The sequence below is a fragment of the Oncorhynchus mykiss genome, chromosome 16 (genome assembly GCF_057628025.1).
Source record: "Oncorhynchus mykiss isolate SJ-2025 chromosome 16, ASM5762802v1, whole genome shotgun sequence".
NCBI lineage: Eukaryota > Metazoa > Chordata > Actinopteri > Salmoniformes > Salmonidae > Oncorhynchus > Oncorhynchus mykiss.
Window position 1 is genome coordinate 81,117,236 of NC_143037.1, and position 17,855 is coordinate 81,135,090.

General features: G+C 46.4%; 1 protein-coding gene and 1 pseudogene across 10 annotated transcripts in view; one reads left to right on the forward strand and one right to left on the reverse strand.

Moving 5' to 3' along the window:
• The window catches only part of flna (filamin A, alpha (actin binding protein 280)), a 74,403-nt gene that overhangs the window by 14,410 nt on the left and 42,138 nt on the right, over window positions 1–17,855 (reverse strand). For 7 of the 10 annotated variants that reach the window (XM_090204081.1, XM_090204078.1, XM_090204080.1 and 4 more), the window contains exons 13-27: window positions 17,094–17,290; window positions 15,671–15,784; window positions 10,450–10,593; window positions 10,244–10,367; window positions 8,208–8,368; window positions 7,851–7,941; window positions 7,335–7,622; window positions 6,345–6,457; window positions 6,044–6,193; window positions 5,565–5,883; window positions 4,767–4,940; window positions 3,926–4,088; window positions 3,369–3,529; window positions 662–829; window positions 461–584 (exon numbers count right to left, since the gene is read on the reverse strand). In XM_090204081.1, coding sequence (XP_090060207.1) covers window positions 461–584; window positions 662–829; window positions 3,369–3,529; window positions 3,926–4,088; window positions 4,767–4,940; window positions 5,565–5,883; window positions 6,044–6,193; window positions 6,345–6,457; window positions 7,335–7,622; window positions 7,851–7,941; window positions 8,208–8,368; window positions 10,244–10,367; window positions 10,450–10,593; window positions 15,671–15,784; window positions 17,094–17,290 — 2,491 coding nt within the window. Of the gene's footprint in view, window positions 1–460; window positions 585–661; window positions 830–3,368; window positions 3,530–3,925; window positions 4,089–4,766; window positions 4,941–5,564; window positions 5,884–6,043; window positions 6,194–6,344; window positions 6,458–7,334; window positions 7,623–7,850; window positions 7,942–8,207; window positions 8,369–10,243; window positions 10,368–10,449; window positions 10,594–15,670; window positions 15,785–17,048; window positions 17,291–17,855 lie in introns of those variants that run through there. The other 3 variants (XM_090204085.1, XM_090204084.1, XM_090204083.1) reach the window with 1 other exon arrangement.
• LOC149977355 (uncharacterized) lies at window positions 10,983–12,049 on the forward strand (annotated as a pseudogene).

A 17,855-nucleotide genomic window follows, 5' to 3' on the forward strand; every position in this document is an offset into this window, starting at 1 on the left:
GATTCATACGAGGAGCTGTGATGCTTGTATTGGAATTAGTTAGGATTATGCCGGGTCATTGTTTAGCTAGCTAGATGTCTAAACAGAGAGACTCCACGTCGGCTGGATTACTACATGACCATCAAATTAGACAGGTGTGTCTGGGTGTGATTACAGCCATCTGTTGTATTTCATGAACATGGTCTAGACAATAGTGACCCATCAATTTAGACCAGCGTCTCTGGGTAACGTAGCGTCTCTGGGTAACGTAGCGTCTCTGGGTAACGTAGCGTCTCTGGGTAACGTAGCGTCTCTGGGTAACGTAGCGTCTCTGGGTAACGTAGCGTCTCTGGGTAAGAGTCATCCAATAATTATATCTATTCACTGTACCGTTTACACCTATATATCCTGTGCATCCTGTGCATGTGACAAGAACTTTGCAGGAGTGTGTGCGCATGACCTGCGTGTGTGTGTGTGTTACCTGCGTGGGATCTCTTGGTCAGCATACAGTACGTTGATAGAGTAAGGTCCCTCTCTGGTCGGGATGTAGTTCACGGTGTGAGTCTGGTCTCCATTATCCACTAACTCTGCTGGCTCCACTACACCTACACACCACACAGAGAAACCAGAGTTGGACACAGGAACCAAAAGTTCTAGAATCAAATAAAGGGCTGGCACACACCTTTGGGTCCCTGTACTCTGACTTGTAGAGGGGCGACTCCTGCTTTAGAGGCGTCCACTGTGAAGGCCTGTGGAATGTTGGCACGCACGTTGGTTCCAAGCCCCACCCCCTGGCACTTAACCTTAGAACTGTCCACCGTGTCACTGACAGGAACCTGGAATGGACTGCCTAAAGACAGTGCAAGAGATGGGGGAGAAAGAGAGGGTAGACCGGGAGAGAGGTCAGATGTGGGTTTAGTGGATGTTGTACTAGTTCTTTATTATCCCAGATTGGGAAGTTCACTAGCTATCCTCACAGATTCTGGAAAAGAGGCTGCAGAGCGGGGATCCTTCTGAGAATCCAGAGGCGAGCGAGTAAACTCCCATTGCCTTCCATTCTTCTTGCTAACTTGCAATCATTGGAAAATAAAATTGATGACCTACGATTAAGATGATCCTGCCAACGGGACATTAAAAACCTAACATCTTATGTTTCACCGAGACGTGGCTGAACGACGACACAGTTCACCGAGACGTGGCTGAACGACGACACAGTTCACCGAGACGTGGCTGAACGACGACACAGTTCACCGAGACGTGGCTGAACGACGACACAGTTCACCGAGACGTGGCTGAACGATGACACAGATAATATAGAACTGCCGGGATTTTCCATGCACCGGCAGAACAGAGAAGCTACGTCTGGTAAGACGAGGGGTGGGGGTGTGTGTCTATTTGTCAATAACAGCTGGTGCGCAATGTCTAATATTAAAGAAGTCTCGAGGTATTGCTCGCCTGAGGTAGAGTACCTTATGATAAGCTGTAGACCACACTATTCGTAGCCGTCTATTTACCACCAAAGCGAAGCTGGCACAAAGACCACTCAAAACAAACTGTAAAAGGTCATAAGTAAAGAAGAAAATGCTCACCCAGAAGCGGCGCTCCTAGTGGCCGGGGACTTTAATTCAGGGAAACTTAAATCAGTTTTACCAGCATGTCACATGTGCAACGAGGGGAAAAAAAAAATCCTAGACCACCTTTACTCCACAGAGATGCATACAAAACTTTCCCCCGCCCCACATTTGGCAAATCTGACCATAATTCCATCCTCTTGATTCCTGCGTACAAGCAAAAACTAAAGCAGGAAGTACCAGCGACTCGCTCAATACTAGTAGTCTGACGATGCGGATGCTACACTACAGGACTGTTTTTCTAACAAATTGGAATATGTTCCGGGATTCATCCAATGGCATTGAGGAATACACCACCTCAGTCATCGGCTTCATCAATAAGTGCATCAATGACGTCGTCTCCACAGTGACTGTACGTACATATCCCAACCAGATGCCATGGATTACAGGCAACATCCACATCGAACTAAAGGCTAGAGCTGACGCTTCAAGGAGACTAATCCGGACACTTATAAGAAATCCTGCTATGCCCTCAGATGAACCATCAAACAAGAAAAGCGTCAATATAGGATTAAGATTGAATCTTACTACACCGGCTGTGACGCTCGTCGGATGTGGCAGGGCTAGAAAACTATTACGGACTACAAAGGGAAACCCAGACGCGAGCTGCCCAGTGACGCGAGCCTACCAGATGAGATATATGCCTTTTATGCTCACTTGGAGGCAAGCAACACTGAAGCATGCACGAGAGCACCTGCTGTTCTGGATGACTGTGTGACAGTCAAAGCCGCTGGGCCAGACGGATTACCAGGACATGTACTCAAAGCATGCGTGGACCAACTGTCAATTGTCTTCACTGACATTTTCAACCTCTCCCTGTTCCGAGTCTAATACCTACATGTTTCAAGTAGACCACCATAGTCCCTGTGCCCAAAGAAGCGAAGGTAACTTGCCACGTGGCACTCACATCAGTAGCCATGAAGTGCTTTGAAAAGCTGGTCAATGCTCACATCAACAGCATCCCGACTGGTTGCGTCACTGCTTGGTATGGCAACTGCTCGGCATTTGACCGCAAGGCACTACAAAGGGTAGTGTGTACGGCCCAGTACATCATTGGGGCCAAGCTGCCTGCCATCCAGGACCTATATAATAAGCGGTGTCAGAGGAAATCCCTTGAAATGGTCAGAGACTCCGATCACCAAAGTCTGCTACAGCACGGCAAGCGGTACTGGAGCGCCAAGTCTAGGACCAAAAGGCTCAACAGCTTTTACCCCCGAGCAACAAGACTGCTGAACAATTCATAAAAATCACCACCGGACAATTTACATTGACGACCCCCCCACTCCATTTTATACACTGCTGCTACTCGCTGTTTATTATCCGTGCATAGTCACTTCACCCCCACCTACATGTACAGATTACCTCTACTAGCCTGTACCCCTGCACACCGACTCAGTCGAGGTGCCCCCTGTATGTAGCCTTGTTGTTATTATTATTATTATTATTATTATTATTATTATTATTATTATTATTATTATTATTATTATTATTATTATTATTATTATTATTATTATTATTATTATTATTATTATTATTATTATTATTATTATTATTATTATGTTACTTTTTATTTTAGCCTACTTGGTAAATATTTTCTTCTTGAACTGCACTGTTGGCTAAGGGCTTGTAAGTAAGTATTTCACGGTGAAGTCTACACTTGTTGTATTCGGCGCATGTGACAAAGTTTGATTTGAGATTGGGAAGATCACTAGCTAGCTTCACAATACAAAGTACCAGCATGTGTGTGTGTCTCCATACCAGCGATGGGCTGTCCTCCGTAGGTGATGTTGAGGTTATACGTTCCAGCCTCGTAGGGAATGTACTCTACGCTGCAGCTGCCATCTTTGTTGTCGGTGCAGGACATCTTAGCCTCAGATGGGCCCTCTACAGCCAGACCCAGACCACCTGTACCCGCACCACTACAGAGAGACAGATCATCATTCTAACCAGGTTTCCTTTTCATACGAGTAGAGTACATAAAAATACAAATAAATCTACAATATGCAAGATGGAATCTTTGTGTGTAAAATGAGCGATGTGAGAAATGGAGGTGAAAACTCTTGATATAATAACCATCATGCTGTGGGATTATTCTGGTGATTGTTTCACAAATAAAAATGATCTTGCTCTTTTGTCATGTTACGTGTGCTATACCGGCACTGTATCTGAGCCAGTCGCAATATAACGCAACATTTTAGTGACAAAACCAACCAAAATGCGATGGAAACCTACTTAACGTTTTACATTTTTTATTTGGTACATGGGAATTCAAACTAAAAAACGATCCTCAATGTGGATTAGTGTGTCTCTCGTACCGGGTTTCCACAGTGAACTTGTTGGCTTTGTTGGTGATGCCACTGTCCAAGCCGGGTCCATGTGCACGTACGCGCCCCGGGTCACAACCCTCTGTCACTGCCACGCGGAACGGACTTTTGGGAACTGGAGACTCATCGTACGCCACCTTTACACTGTGGGGACCTGGACATTAAACAGAGTTATCATATAGATCACCTCTACAGTGGTGGGGACCTGGACATTAAACAGAGTTAACATATAGATCACCTCTACAGTGGTGGACATTAAACACACTACCATTCTAAAGTTTGGGGTCACTTAGAAATGTCCTTGTTTAAGAAAAGCACATTTTTTGTCCATTAAAACATCAAATTGATCAGAGAAAGTGTAGATATTGTTAATGTTGTAAATGACTATTGTAGCTGGAAACGGCTGATTTTTAATGGAATATCTACATAGGCAGAGTCCCATTATCAGCAACCATCACTCCTGTGTTCCAATGGCACGTTGGGTTAGCTAATCCAAGTGTATCATTTTAAAAAGGCTAATAGATCATTAGAAAACCCTTTTGCAATTGTTAGCACAGCTGAAAACTGTTGTTCTGATTAAAGTAGCAATACAACTGGCCTTCTTTAGACTAGTTGAGTATCTTGAGCATCAGCATTTGTGGGTTCGCTTACAAGCTCAAAATGGCCAGAAACAATGACATTTCTTCAGAAACTCGTCAGTCTATTCTTGTTAGTAGTGTACATGATCAGTCATTCTGGACAACACACGTCATGGTGTCTGGATACAGAGTGTGGACAGATTGTGGACATCATGCTCACTACACTTAATGGCAAGCAGATGGCACTAACTCACCCTCTTCGTAGGGAGTGTACTCTACGCTGTAGGTGCCGTCACGGCGGTCGGTGATGACCGCGTCGGTAACGGATCCAGATGGATTCTGGATCACTGTCTTGATGTGGTTCCCTCCCGTCTGGTTCAGAGCTCTGGCGTCTACCGTGAAGTCTGTGGTCGCCTCGCGGAACACGCCTAGAACACAGAACACAGGCTATGAACAAATCTATAAACAGGCTAAGAACACAGAACATGCCTAGAATAAACCTAGAACACAGAACACACCTAGAAAGGTTATTATATCAAATTAAAACTATTCATGAAACAATTTAGTAAACTGAAATAATAAACAAACCCATTTGAAAAACTAAAACCATTATCTTTGAATCCAAAACTCACTAAAATAACCATCATGAATTGGGTTTAGTTTTTTTTCCTTAACTTTTGGCAAAAATCTAAATGGCGAATGCTTATTATTCTTTATGGGGTTTTCAAGCTTCTAAATCTGGCAGGTAAATGCTGCCAGAAGACAGCGCCGTTTCAAATCGGCCTAGCTTGAGCATCTATCACTAGCTAACAGGGAAGAAACCCACTAGGGAGCTAGCCTAGCCAAAGGACACCATACTTTGTCCCGAACTCTAAAACATATATTTTTAATGACATAAATATTTGTATAAAAACAAAAAACAAATCAGGTCTGAAAATAAACTAAACTTCAAAATAGAAAAACCGAATAGAAATAAAAAGTATATAAAAACACAAAACTACAACAACCTTGATGCCTAGAACACAGAACACCCAGCAAGAACGAACTCTGACCTTTGCCCTCCACTCCCGGTCCGAACACGCGGATTCCACTGGCGTCGACGGCCGGCTCCACTGTGAGGCGGGCGGGGAAGTTGGGTACATCCTGCCCCCCGTAGCGGATGGTGAGGGTGTAGGAGCCGGGGTACAGGGGGATGTAGGTGATGGTGTAGGTTCCGTCTCCATTATCCTGGATGTGGACCTCTGCCTCTGTCCCGCTGTCACTGATGATCTCTATGGTCAGCTCAGCTGGACCTGCGTTGGTACAGTCCACCACAAACTCCCCAGTCTCTCCCACCTTGGCACGCTCCAACCCTGGGCCAGAACACTTCACCTGAAAGGGGGAGGGGGGGGGCACAGGAAGTATTTAATTGTACTGTGAACACTGCTGTATTCAGTGCATATGACAAATAAACTTTGATTTGTTTAGATTTTATAATAAAGGTCTAGTCAAATATCAAGTCATTTGAACTAGGGTTAGAGGTCACGTTTACCTTGGTGGCATCAGTGGGGGGGTAGGCGGTGGGTTTGAAAGGGGATCCTGGGATGGGAGCGCTGTCATAGGTCAGCTCCACCTGGTATGGCCCCGCCTCTCGAGGGATAAACTTCACCTGACTGGTCTCTGGTTTAAGCCCCGGTTCCACCTGAATAATTATATTAGCATTAAATTGAATAATGAGGACACTTATTTGTATAGCACATTTGGTAAATTGTTTGAGCCCAAAGTGTTGCACAATAAACATAGAATTAGGATAAATAACTGTTGAAACAGCACAAAGCAATCAAGCTCAGTACCTTGCAGGTGACAGGTTTCCCAGAGGGCCCTGTAACCTTAGCTCCCACCTTCCCCTGACCTCCTGCTCCCTTGGACTTCACGGTCACTTCCTGGTCCTTACCCACTGTTATCTCTACAGAGCGAGACAGATACAGGAAGAGAGGATGCTTAGACACTACTACACTTGAACAATGACTAAGTCGCTCAAAAATCTAATGGCGTAGAGGCCCATTATCAGCAACCATCACTCCTGTGTTCCAATGGCACGTTGTGTTAGCTAATCCAAGTTGATCATTTTAAAAGGCTAATTGATCATTAGAAAACCCTTTTTCAATTATGTTAGCACAGCTGAAAACTGTTGTTCTGATTAAAGAAGCAATTAAACTGGCCTTCTTTAGACTAGAGTATCTCCATGCGAGAAATTGCCAAGAAACTGAATATCTCGTACAACGCTGTGTACTACTCCCTTCACAGAACAGCGAAAACTGGCTCTAACCAGAATAGAAAGAGTGGGAGACCCTGGTGCACAACTGAGCAAGAGGACAATTATGTTAGAGTGTCTAGTTTGAGAAACAGACGCCTCACAAATCCTCAACTGGCAGCTTCATTAAATAGACTGACGAGTTTCAGAAGAAAGTTGTTCCTGGCCATTTCCTATATCACTATCTATACTACAGTACCATCTACACTACAGATCCTATATCACCATCTACACTCTACAGATCCTATATCACCATCTATACTACAGTACCATCTACACACTACAGATCCTATATCACCATCTACACTCTACAGATCCTATATCACTATCTATACTACAGATCCTATATCACTATCTATACTACAGATCCTATATCACCATCTACACACTAGAACCTATATCACTATCTATACTACAGTACCATCTACACACTAGATCCTATATCACTATCTATACTACAGCATCATCTACACAATATAGATCCTATATCACCATCTATACTATATACTGTAGTGGTTCTTGTACATACTGTCTCCCAGTCCATCAACTTGTATCTTGCTGAGGTCGAGGCTTGGAGCCACAGGGATGGAGAAGGGGCTCTTGGGAATAGAATCTCCTCCGTAGGTGACGGCCACTCCCAGAGGCCCCTGCTGGATGGGGGTGTACTTGACCGTGTGAGTGTTGTCATGGTTGTTAATGATCTCAAAGTCCTTAACAGCCTCTCCTTTAGCCGGGCCGGAGAACACAGCGTCCAGCTTGGCTTTACCTGCAGCCTTGGTGTTTACTGTGAAGTGGGTTGGCTTGGTCAACTCCACACCTGGACGAGAGAAAAGAGGGGAGAGAGGCCATGGAACAGGAAAGGGTTAGTTATCTCTGGTGGATGAAAAGGTGAGTACTGTGAAGTGTGTTGGCTTGGTCAACCCCACACCTGGAGGGAGGGGAGGAGGGAGGAAACCAAGAAAGGATTCATTATTGGTATCCTGTATGTGAAGGCTGACTTTAACTTCCTGTCTTTCATAGCTTTTGAGTGTTTAGCGTGTCTCACCACTGCGGTTGAGTCCAGGTCCCTCAGCCTTGACCTTGCTGGCGTCGTGTGACGGGTCAACTTTGATCCTGATGGGAGTCATGGGGATGGTCTGGAACACAGAGAGGTGGTGTCACACAGACACACTATCAAGGAAGAAGTCAGCCAACATTAACAGGAGCTGGAGAACTGGAACGCAGAGAGGAAAGAGACAATCCTACCACCATGACGGGTTAGCCACAGTACCGTAAACACTCTACCCACCTGGTCAGCAAACAGCACCATGATAGTGTTAGCCACAGTACTGTAAACACTACCCACCTGGTCAGCAAACAGCACCATGATAGTGTTAGCCACAGTACTGTAAACACTACCCACCTGGTCAGCAAACAGCACCATGATAGTGTAACTACCAGCGCCTGGCGGGGTGTATTTAACGGTAAACGTGTCGTTGTCGTTCCTGATGATGTCGAAGTCGATGTCTGCCTCCGCCGGTCCCACCACGCCTGGAGAGCACTTTATACCGATACTGATGTCACCTGGGGGGCACACACACAAATATCAGCTGTACAATGACATGGCAAAGATACAAGTGGGATCGCACCGGAAGACAGCGGGCCGATTTAGTGTATGCATTAAATATTTGGGGATTCAGATAATTCTCACATAGGAACTTCATTCGGAGGAATAATGTTTGACATGCTTTTTACAGCGTATTCGGAAAGTAGTCCGACCTCTTGACTTTATCCAGATGAATTCAGACCCTGTGACCTGTTAACATGATAGACCTCTTGACTTCATCCAGATGAATTCAGAACCTGTGACCTGTTAACATGATAGACCTCTTGACTTTATCCAGATGAATTCAGACCCTGTGACCTGTTAACATGATAGACCTCTTGACTTTATCCAGATGAATTCAGACCCTGTGACCTGTTAACATGATAGACCTCTTGACGTCATCCAGATGAATTCAGACCCTGTGACCTGTTAACATGATAGACCTCTTGACGTCATCCAGATGAATTCAGAACCTGTGACCTGTTAACATGATAGACCTCTTGACTTTATCCAGATGAATTCAGACCCTGTGACCTGTTAACATGATAGACCTCTTGACTTTATCCAGATGAATTCAGACCCTGTGACCTGTTAACATGATAGACCTCTTGACGTCATCCAGATGAATTCAGACCCTGTGACCTGTTAACATGATAGACCTCTTGACGTCATCCAGATGAATTCAGACCCTGTGACCTGTTAACATGATAGACCTCTTGACGTCATCCAGATGAATTCAGACCCTGTGACCTGACCTCTTGGTATCATCCAGATGAATTCAGACCCTGTGACCTGTTAACATGATAGACCTCTTGACGTCATCCAGATGAATTCAGACCCTGTGACCTGTCCTCTTGGTATCATTATATTCCATAGTGTTATATGGAGTACATCTACATTCTGAAACACACATTCACTTTTAATCAACAAAAATAATCTCTCAAAAGTATCCTTTAAACTTTAGTGTGCTGTGATTGGTCATTTACCAATGTCAATTTCTGTTTAAAATGGGTCACATCGTTAAAAGTACCAGAAAGCCCACTCTGGAAATTTGACATGTTTGAAGAGTATTTTGTTCCAAACAATATCTAAAATTAACCAAATCGAAAAGGGTACTTTTGAGATATTAATAATGTTGAATAAACATGAAGAGATTTATTTCAGGAAATCGACACGCTCCATATCTGATGCCAAGAGGGTCCACAGCTGTCATCCAGACAGGGTGGCTACTTTAACAAATCTCAAATATATTTTGATTCGTTTAACACTTTTTTTGGTTACTACATGACTCCACATGTGTTATTCTATAGTTTTAATGTCTTCACTATTATTATACAATGTAGAAAATAGTAACAAAATTAAGAAAAACACTTGAATGAGTAGGTGTCCAAACTTTGGACTGGTCCTGTATGTGTTTCTTTTGTCCAGGTGGGAGAAGGCAGTGTGGAGTGCAATAGAGATGGCGTCATCTGTTAATCTGTTGGGGCGCTATGAGAAATGGAGCGGGTCCAGGATGATGCTGTTGATGTGAGCCATGACCAGCCTTTCAAAGCATTTCATGGCTACAGACTTGAGCGCTACGGGTCGGTAGTCATTTAGACAGGTTACCTTGCCGTTCTCGGGCACAGGGACTGTTGGTATTACAGACTGGGTCAGGGAGAGGTTCAAAATGTCAGTGAAGAGACTTGCCAGCTAGTCAGCACATGGTCTGAGCACTACTCCGAGTAGTACAGGGAGCTTCCACATCAGACACCATACGAGTTTATTCCTTTTAAATCCATGAGGAGCGAAAGGTGAAAGAAACACTTGGGGAAGGGAATCAGAATTGGGCTGGTGTAGTGCAACAGTCTTACCTTGACCCGCCTCAGCACAGTCCACAGTGAAGAATGTTGGTTCAAATGCCTTCAGCCCTGTTTTAGCCACACCAGGACCTGACACCTTCACCTTGTTAGGGTGGCAGCCTGCCCCGATAGTCATCTACACACACGAGAAAACAGTCAGGAAGAGTGTATGTGAAGCTGAAATCCCCATTCAGCATTTCTTCTGTATGGGTGCTCACCCTGAAGGGACTGTCCGGTATGTTGACCCCGCCCCAGGACGCCATGACGGTGTGTTTGAGGGGTTTCTTGGGGGTGTAACTGCAGGTGTACGTTCCATTACCGTTATCCTTCACCTGAACATCTACTGGGGTTCCCTCACCATCCTAGAGAGAGAGAGAGAGAGAGAGAGAAAGAGACTTAGTACCCTCACCATCCTAGAGAGCGAGAGAGAGAGACTTAGTACCCTCACCATCCTAGAGAGAGACAGACAGAGACAGAGATCCTGATATATTTAATATTTTTTGGTTTTTAGAATGAGAAACACTAATCGAAAAAGAATTCCAGACAAGTGATGAACAACTCTTCATTCAGAATAGAAAAAAAATAAACTTTGCGTCTTAAGTTAAGAAGTTCTCTAGCTACACCAAAGACCTAGCCAGCAGACAAGCTAGAACAAACCTAGCAAGGGGAGTTAATACAACTACAAACGACCAAACTGAGTGAGTCAACCAAAAAGGAGCTAGCTAGCAACAACAGAAAGAAACTGGTTGCTATGGCAACGGGGCAGCAGGACAGAGCAGCAGAGCCCACAGGCACCATGTCCCCACTCCCCCAGCGCTGAATCTGTTCTCTACCCTAAAGAGGCCAAAAAAAGACACAACGAGGAAAACTTTTAAACAGAAACTACTACAGGGGAGGCCAGAAACCTTTTTCGCAGACCTTTACAAAAACGGTGACGTGAGTAATCTCATCTTCCTCACTGACCAGCCAAATGCCTGGTGCTCAGCAGTCTGCTCTCACTACCCATCCATAAAGACAGAGGGAATCTGTAATGGGAGGAAGCTGAAAGTCAAAGAGACAGACGACCCTGACAGCACCACGATAACAATCAACCTCTACAAGACTGGGACTGTCATGGTGCAAGGTAACATTAGGCTGTTTGAAACAGACTTTCAGACCAATAAGGAGAGAGCAGAGCGAGAGGACACCAGTGACATGCCCTCCCACAAGACAAACTCCACCAGCACCACCCTCACCCCTACTATCCCCACCCAAAAAAGCACATCCAACACCTCTCTTCCCACCATAGTGGAGGACACGCCCCAGGAGGAGAGCGACCCCTCAGTGCAGAGCAGGCTCAGGCCCTCCTCACCACCATGGCTGCCATGAGGGATGAGTTCACCAGACTGGAGGGGGAGGTGGTCCTGCTGAGGGAGAGCATGAGCAAACAGCAACCAGACAACCACACCTTAGAGGAGCTCCTAACCAAGGTGAGGACAGAGCAGGACAGCAACCTTGCAACACAGCTGAAAGAAGTTCAGCAAGAGAGAGACGGACGAGAGAGAGAGAGAGCTGGCTGATCTAACAAAGAAGGTGAGAGATCTCCAAAAAGACAGGCAGAAGAGTAATAACGATCTGGCCACACTAAGAGGAGCTACAGGAGAGAAACAGGACAGAGGACAGGCTGCAGGAGCAGCTAGATCACCACGATCTGGACTGTCTATGACCATGCTCACCTGTACAGGGAGACGGTCCCCATCCTCGATCTGGACTGTCTCTATGACCATGCTCACCTGTACAGGGAGACGGTCCCCATCCTCGTTCTGGACTGTCTCTATGACCATGTTCACCTGTACAGGGAGACGGTCCCCATCCTTGATCTGGACTGTCTCTATGACCATGTTCACCTCTACAGGGAGACAGTCCCCATCCTCGCCAAGACTCAAGGACGTCGCTTTAAACCAGCACCCTGGACCCCCCCAGGCCAGCACCCTGGACCCCCCCAGCCCAGCAGGCAGAGCTACGCACAGGCTGTGAGGGGAGCAACTGGCCCAGCCTCCACCAACAAAATGAGTGACATTAAACAAATGCTGAGTCTACTATGCTCACGTGATAGGCCGAGGGGCATGGTAAGATGAGCACAAGAACTCCACCATCCGCACTACACCCACCCAAGTGGCATGACACAAATTATATCTTAAATTATAAACAAATCACATTTGCATAATAAAGAGTTTATGTTAATTGAAAAATCCTATTTTAATAGTTCTTGTTGGATTGTGTGTTTGTCTGATTTTGAAGGTAAAGAAAAAACAGTTGCTTTTTACGTTGCATGTTGGAATTTACAAGGATTGAAGTCCTCTGCTTTTGGGCTAAGGAGCAGAAACCCAGACTTCCTGAAAGAAATTGATGATGTTGATATTGTAGTACTACAGGAAACATGGTGCAGAGGTGATGTTTCCACTGGCTGTCCACTAGGTTATAGGGAGATAATCATACCATCCACTAAAATAAAGGAATCAGACAGGGCAGGGACTCAGGGGGAATGCTAATATGGTATAAATCTGAACTAATTAAATCAAACGAATTGATCAAAACAGGATAATTATTTTTCTGGTTAAAAATCAACAAGGAGGCCATCTTGACAGAAAAACATATTCCTCTGTGCCACATACATTCCCCACCTCAGAGTCACCCTACTTCAATGAAGATAGTTTCTCCATTCTAGAGGGGGAAATTAGTCACTTTCAGGCCCAAGGCAACATACTGGTCTGTGGAGACCTGAATGCTAGAACAGCAGAAGAACAAGACACTTAAGTAATGGGGACAAACACCTACCAGGAAGCAACAACCTTTCCCTCCCCACATACAGACAGGAAGCAACAACCTTTCCCTCCCCACATACAGACAGGAAGCAACAACCTTTCCCTCCCCACATACAGACAGGAAGCAACAACCTTTCCCTCCCCACATACAGACAGGAAGCAACAACCTTTCCCTCCCCACATACAGACAGGAAGCAACAACCTTTCCCTCCCCACATACAGACAGGAAGCAACAACCTTTCCCTCCCCACATACAGACAGGAAGCAACAACCTTTCCCTCCCCACATGCCCCCACAGAAACAACTATGACAAAGTGAAAAACAAAAGAGTGTGAAACACTGGGTCTGTACAGGCTGAGGGGGTTGAGGGGGGACTCCTATGGTAGGTACACCTACAGCTCTGTGAAACACTGGGTCTGTACAGGCTGAGGGGGTTGAGGGGGGACTCCTATGGTAGGTACACCTACAGCTCTGTGAAACACTGGGTCTGTACAGGCTGAGGGGGTTGAGGGGGGACTCCTATGGTAGGTACACCTACAGCTCTGTGAAACACTGGGTCTGTACAGGCTGAGGGGGTTGAGGGGGGACTCCTATGGTAGGTACACCTACAGCTCTGTGAAACACTGGGTCTGTACAGGCTGAGGGGGTTGAGGGGGGACTCCTATTGGTAGGTACACCTACAGCTCTGTGAAACACTGGGTCTGTACAGGCTGAGGGGGTTGAGGGGGGACTCCTATGGTAGGTACACCTACAGCTCTGTGAAACACTGGGTCTGTACAGGCTGAGGGGGTTGAGGGGGGACTCCTATTGGTAGGTACACCTACAGCTCTGTGAAACACTGGGTCTGTACAGGCTGAGGGGGTTGAGGGGGGACTCCTATGGTAGGTACACCTACAGCTCTGTGAAACACTGGGTCTGTACAGGCTGAGGGGGTTGAGGGGGGACTCCTATGGTAGGTACACCTACAGCTCTGTGAAACACTGGGTCTGTACAGGCTGAGGGGGTTGAGGGGGGACTCCTATGGTAGGTACACCTACAGCTCTGTGAAACACTGGGTCTGTACAGGCTGAGGGGGTTGAGGGGGGACTCCTATTGGTAGGTACACCTACAGCTCTGTGAAACACTGGGTCTGTACAGGCTGAGGGGGTTGAGGGGGGACTCCTATGGTAGGTACACCTACAGCTCTGTGAAACACTGGGTCTGTACAGGCTGAGGGGGTTGAGGGGGGACTCCTATTGGTAGGTACACCTACAGCTCTGTGAAACACTGGGTCTGTACAGGCTGAGGGGGTTGAGGGGGGACTCCTATGGTAGGTACACCTACAGCTCTGTGAAACACTGGGTCTGTACAGGCTGAGGGGGTTGAGGGGGGACTCCTATTGGTAGGTACACCTACAGCTCTGTGAAACACTGGGTCTGTACAGGCTGAGGGGGTTGAGGGGGGACTCCTATGGTAGGTACACCTACAGCTCTGTGAAACACTGGGTCTGTACAGGCTGAGGGGGTTGAGGGGGGACTCCTATTGGTAGGTACACCTACAGCTCTGTGAAACACTGGGTCTGTACAGGCTGAGGGGGTTGAGGGGGGACTCCTATTGGTAGGTACACCTACAGCTCTGTGAAACACTGGGTCTGTACAGGCTGAGGGGGTTGAGGGGGGACTCCTATTGGTAGGTACACCTACAGCTCTGTGAAACACTGGGTCTGTACATAGTCAATGGTATTTTTTTTAAATTTAATTTTACCTTTATTTAACTAGGCAAGTCAGTTAAGAACAAATTCTTATTTTCAATGACTGCCTAGGAACAATGGGTTAACTGCCTGGTAGGCTGAGAGGGGACTCTTTTGGTAGGTACACATATAGCTCATCTCTTGGCAGTAGTACTGTAGACTACTTCCTCACCGACCTCAACCCAGAGTCTCTCATAGCCTTCAGTAAAATCACAGTGCATCTGAGAAGAGCAGAACCCAACCATGAAGCGTCACAGCCCAATAAATGACCTGGTACTAAACAGGCCTATAGATGGAGTGCAAACAGTACAGACATCTACCACTGGCTGCATTTCCTATTACACTGACAAATACTCAGACCTAAGAGAATGTCTTTCCCAAAATTATCATGCAATAAAGAATGAAACAAAAGAAATCCAATATTTATTAGGTGAAAATCCAAAATGTGCAGTTTTGGCAGCCAAATATGTGTCCTGCTGCCACAACCTGAGGGACAGCCAGTGAAAAGTGTAATGTAATGTCGATGATATTTCCCATGTAGTTGTGTTTTTCATACCGTGTCATGCCTCTTCAGTCCGGATGAGACTGGTCTTCTCCCATTGCTTTAATGTATTATGGTTCTCATTAATATTGTTGATCCCATGTACACTACTATTATTGCTGTTGGTCCCACCATTTACTTATATATATTTTGACAATGTAAGTAATAATGAATGTGCCATGTAGAAAGAGAGAAACCCGTAGTATCATTGTTAAACCGGCTGTGCCTCATTCAGTTGGTTTGGCCTGTCCTTCAGCGAATACAATGACACCTCCACTACCGTCCACACGCCCACCTCCACACGCCCACCTCCACACGCCCACCTATGTACGTTAAATCACCCCCAGTGTGTTATCTACACGTACCTGTGCCAGGATGTTGAGGGCAGCATTCCCTCCCAGCTTGGCGTCGACAGTGAACTCAGTGGGTTTCCCCACAGCAAGACCACTGCTCTGTAGGCCTGGACCATACGCCTTCACCTGGACACAGCAAAGAGAGCGCATCAAACAGGTTAGCAACTGGAGGGTTGCCAGTTCAAAACCCCGGGTTAGACAGAAAATCTGGTGAGATGAGAGCCACTGAAGGGTTAACTACCCCTGGGGAGCCACACCGGGGCCCACCCCTGGGGAGCCGAGCCACCCCACCGGGAGCCACACCGGGGCCCACCCCTGGGGAGCCGAGCCACCCCACCGGGAGCCACACCGGGGCCCACCCCTGGGGAGCCGAGCCACCCCCCCGGGAGCCACACCGGGGCCCACCCCTGGGGAGCCACAAAGTCCTCTTCATTGTGTTAAGAATTTTTAAAAACATTACAATACATTCAGATTCACACTGTGTGCCCTCAGGCCCCTCCACCACTACCACATATCTACAACACACTGTGTGCCCTCAGGCCCCTCCTCCGCCACTACCATATATCTACAACACACTGTGCCCTCAGGCTCCTACTCCACCACATATCTACAACACACTGTGTGCCCTCAGGCCCCCTACTCCACCACATATCTGGGGACTGGAGTCCTCTTCATATTCTTAAAGTTGAAACATGTGGTGGGCCCCGGTGTGGTGGGCTCCCCAGGGGTGGGCTCCCCAGGGGTGGGCTTTTATCTTAACACACATACCAGTCCCCAAGTCCAGAACAGACTATGGGAGGCACACAGTACTACATAGAGCCATGACTACATGGAACTCTATTCCACATCAGGTAACTGATGCAGCAGTAGAATCAGATTTAAGAAACCGATAAAGAAACACCTTATGGAACAGCAGGGAAGCAACACACAGGCACAGACACAATAACATACAAAATATACACACAGATTTAGCACTGTGGTAGTGATGGAGTAGGGGCCTGAGGGCAGTGTGTTGTCAAATCTGAGAATGTATTGTAATGTTTTTAAAATTGTACAAATTGCCTTAATTTTGTGGGACCCCAGGAAGAGTAGCTGCTGCCTTGGCAGGAACTAATGGGGATCCATAATAAACCCCAGGAAGAGTAGCTGCTGCCTTGACAGGAACTAATGGGGATCCATAATAAACCCCAGGAAGAGTAGCTGCTGCCTTGGCAGGAACTAATGGAGATCCATAATAAACCCCAGGAAGAGTAGCTGCTGCCTTGGCAGGAACTAATGGGGATCCATAATAAACCCCAGGAAGAGTAGCTGCTGCCTTGGCAGGAACTAATGGGGATCCATAATAAATACCTTAGTAGTCCTTGTTTACAGCAGCAGTGATTTAACATACCTTATCAGGGTAGTAGTCCTTGTTTAGAGCAGTGATTTAACATACCTTATCAGGGTAGTAGTCCTTGTTTACAGCAGCAGTGATTTCAGCCATGAAGGGAGAGTGCTGGATGTCCTCGTTGTTACAGAGCACATGCACCGCATACTCTCCTGCTTCCATTGGCCAGTACCGCACGTCACATGACCCGTCGCCCTTATCATCACACTCGATCTTCGCCTGGGACGGACCCTCCACTGAGAAACCTGGACACAGACCTTCTGATGAGGACACGCAGATTCTGTGTGTGGACACGCAGATTCTGTGTGTGGACGTGTTTACCTATTCTAGTGGGGACCAGAACTCCCATAGTAAACTTACACAAATTTGACCGACTGGGGACATTGTTAGTCCCCACAAGGTCAAATCCTATTTATTGGGGGTTTAGGGTTAAGGTTAGAATTACGTTAACGGTTAGGAGCTGGAGGTCGTACGATTAATCAGGACCAATTTCAAGTTGTCATAACAAAGCGGTAATCGGCATTTCTGGACACCGATTACATTGATCCACGAGGAGACCGAGTGTTACTCCACGAGGAGACTGAGTGGCAGGCTGACCACCTGTTACGCGAGTGCAGCAAGGAGCCAAGGGAAGTTGCTAGCTAGCATTAAACTTTAAAAAAAACAATCCATCTTCACAATCACTAGTTGATGATATTACTAAGTTAACTAGCTTGTCCTGCATTGCATAAACAATGCGGTTGCACGTTTACTTTATTTTTTGGGGGGAATTTTACCCCTTTTTCGTGGTATCCAAATCTTGTCTCATTG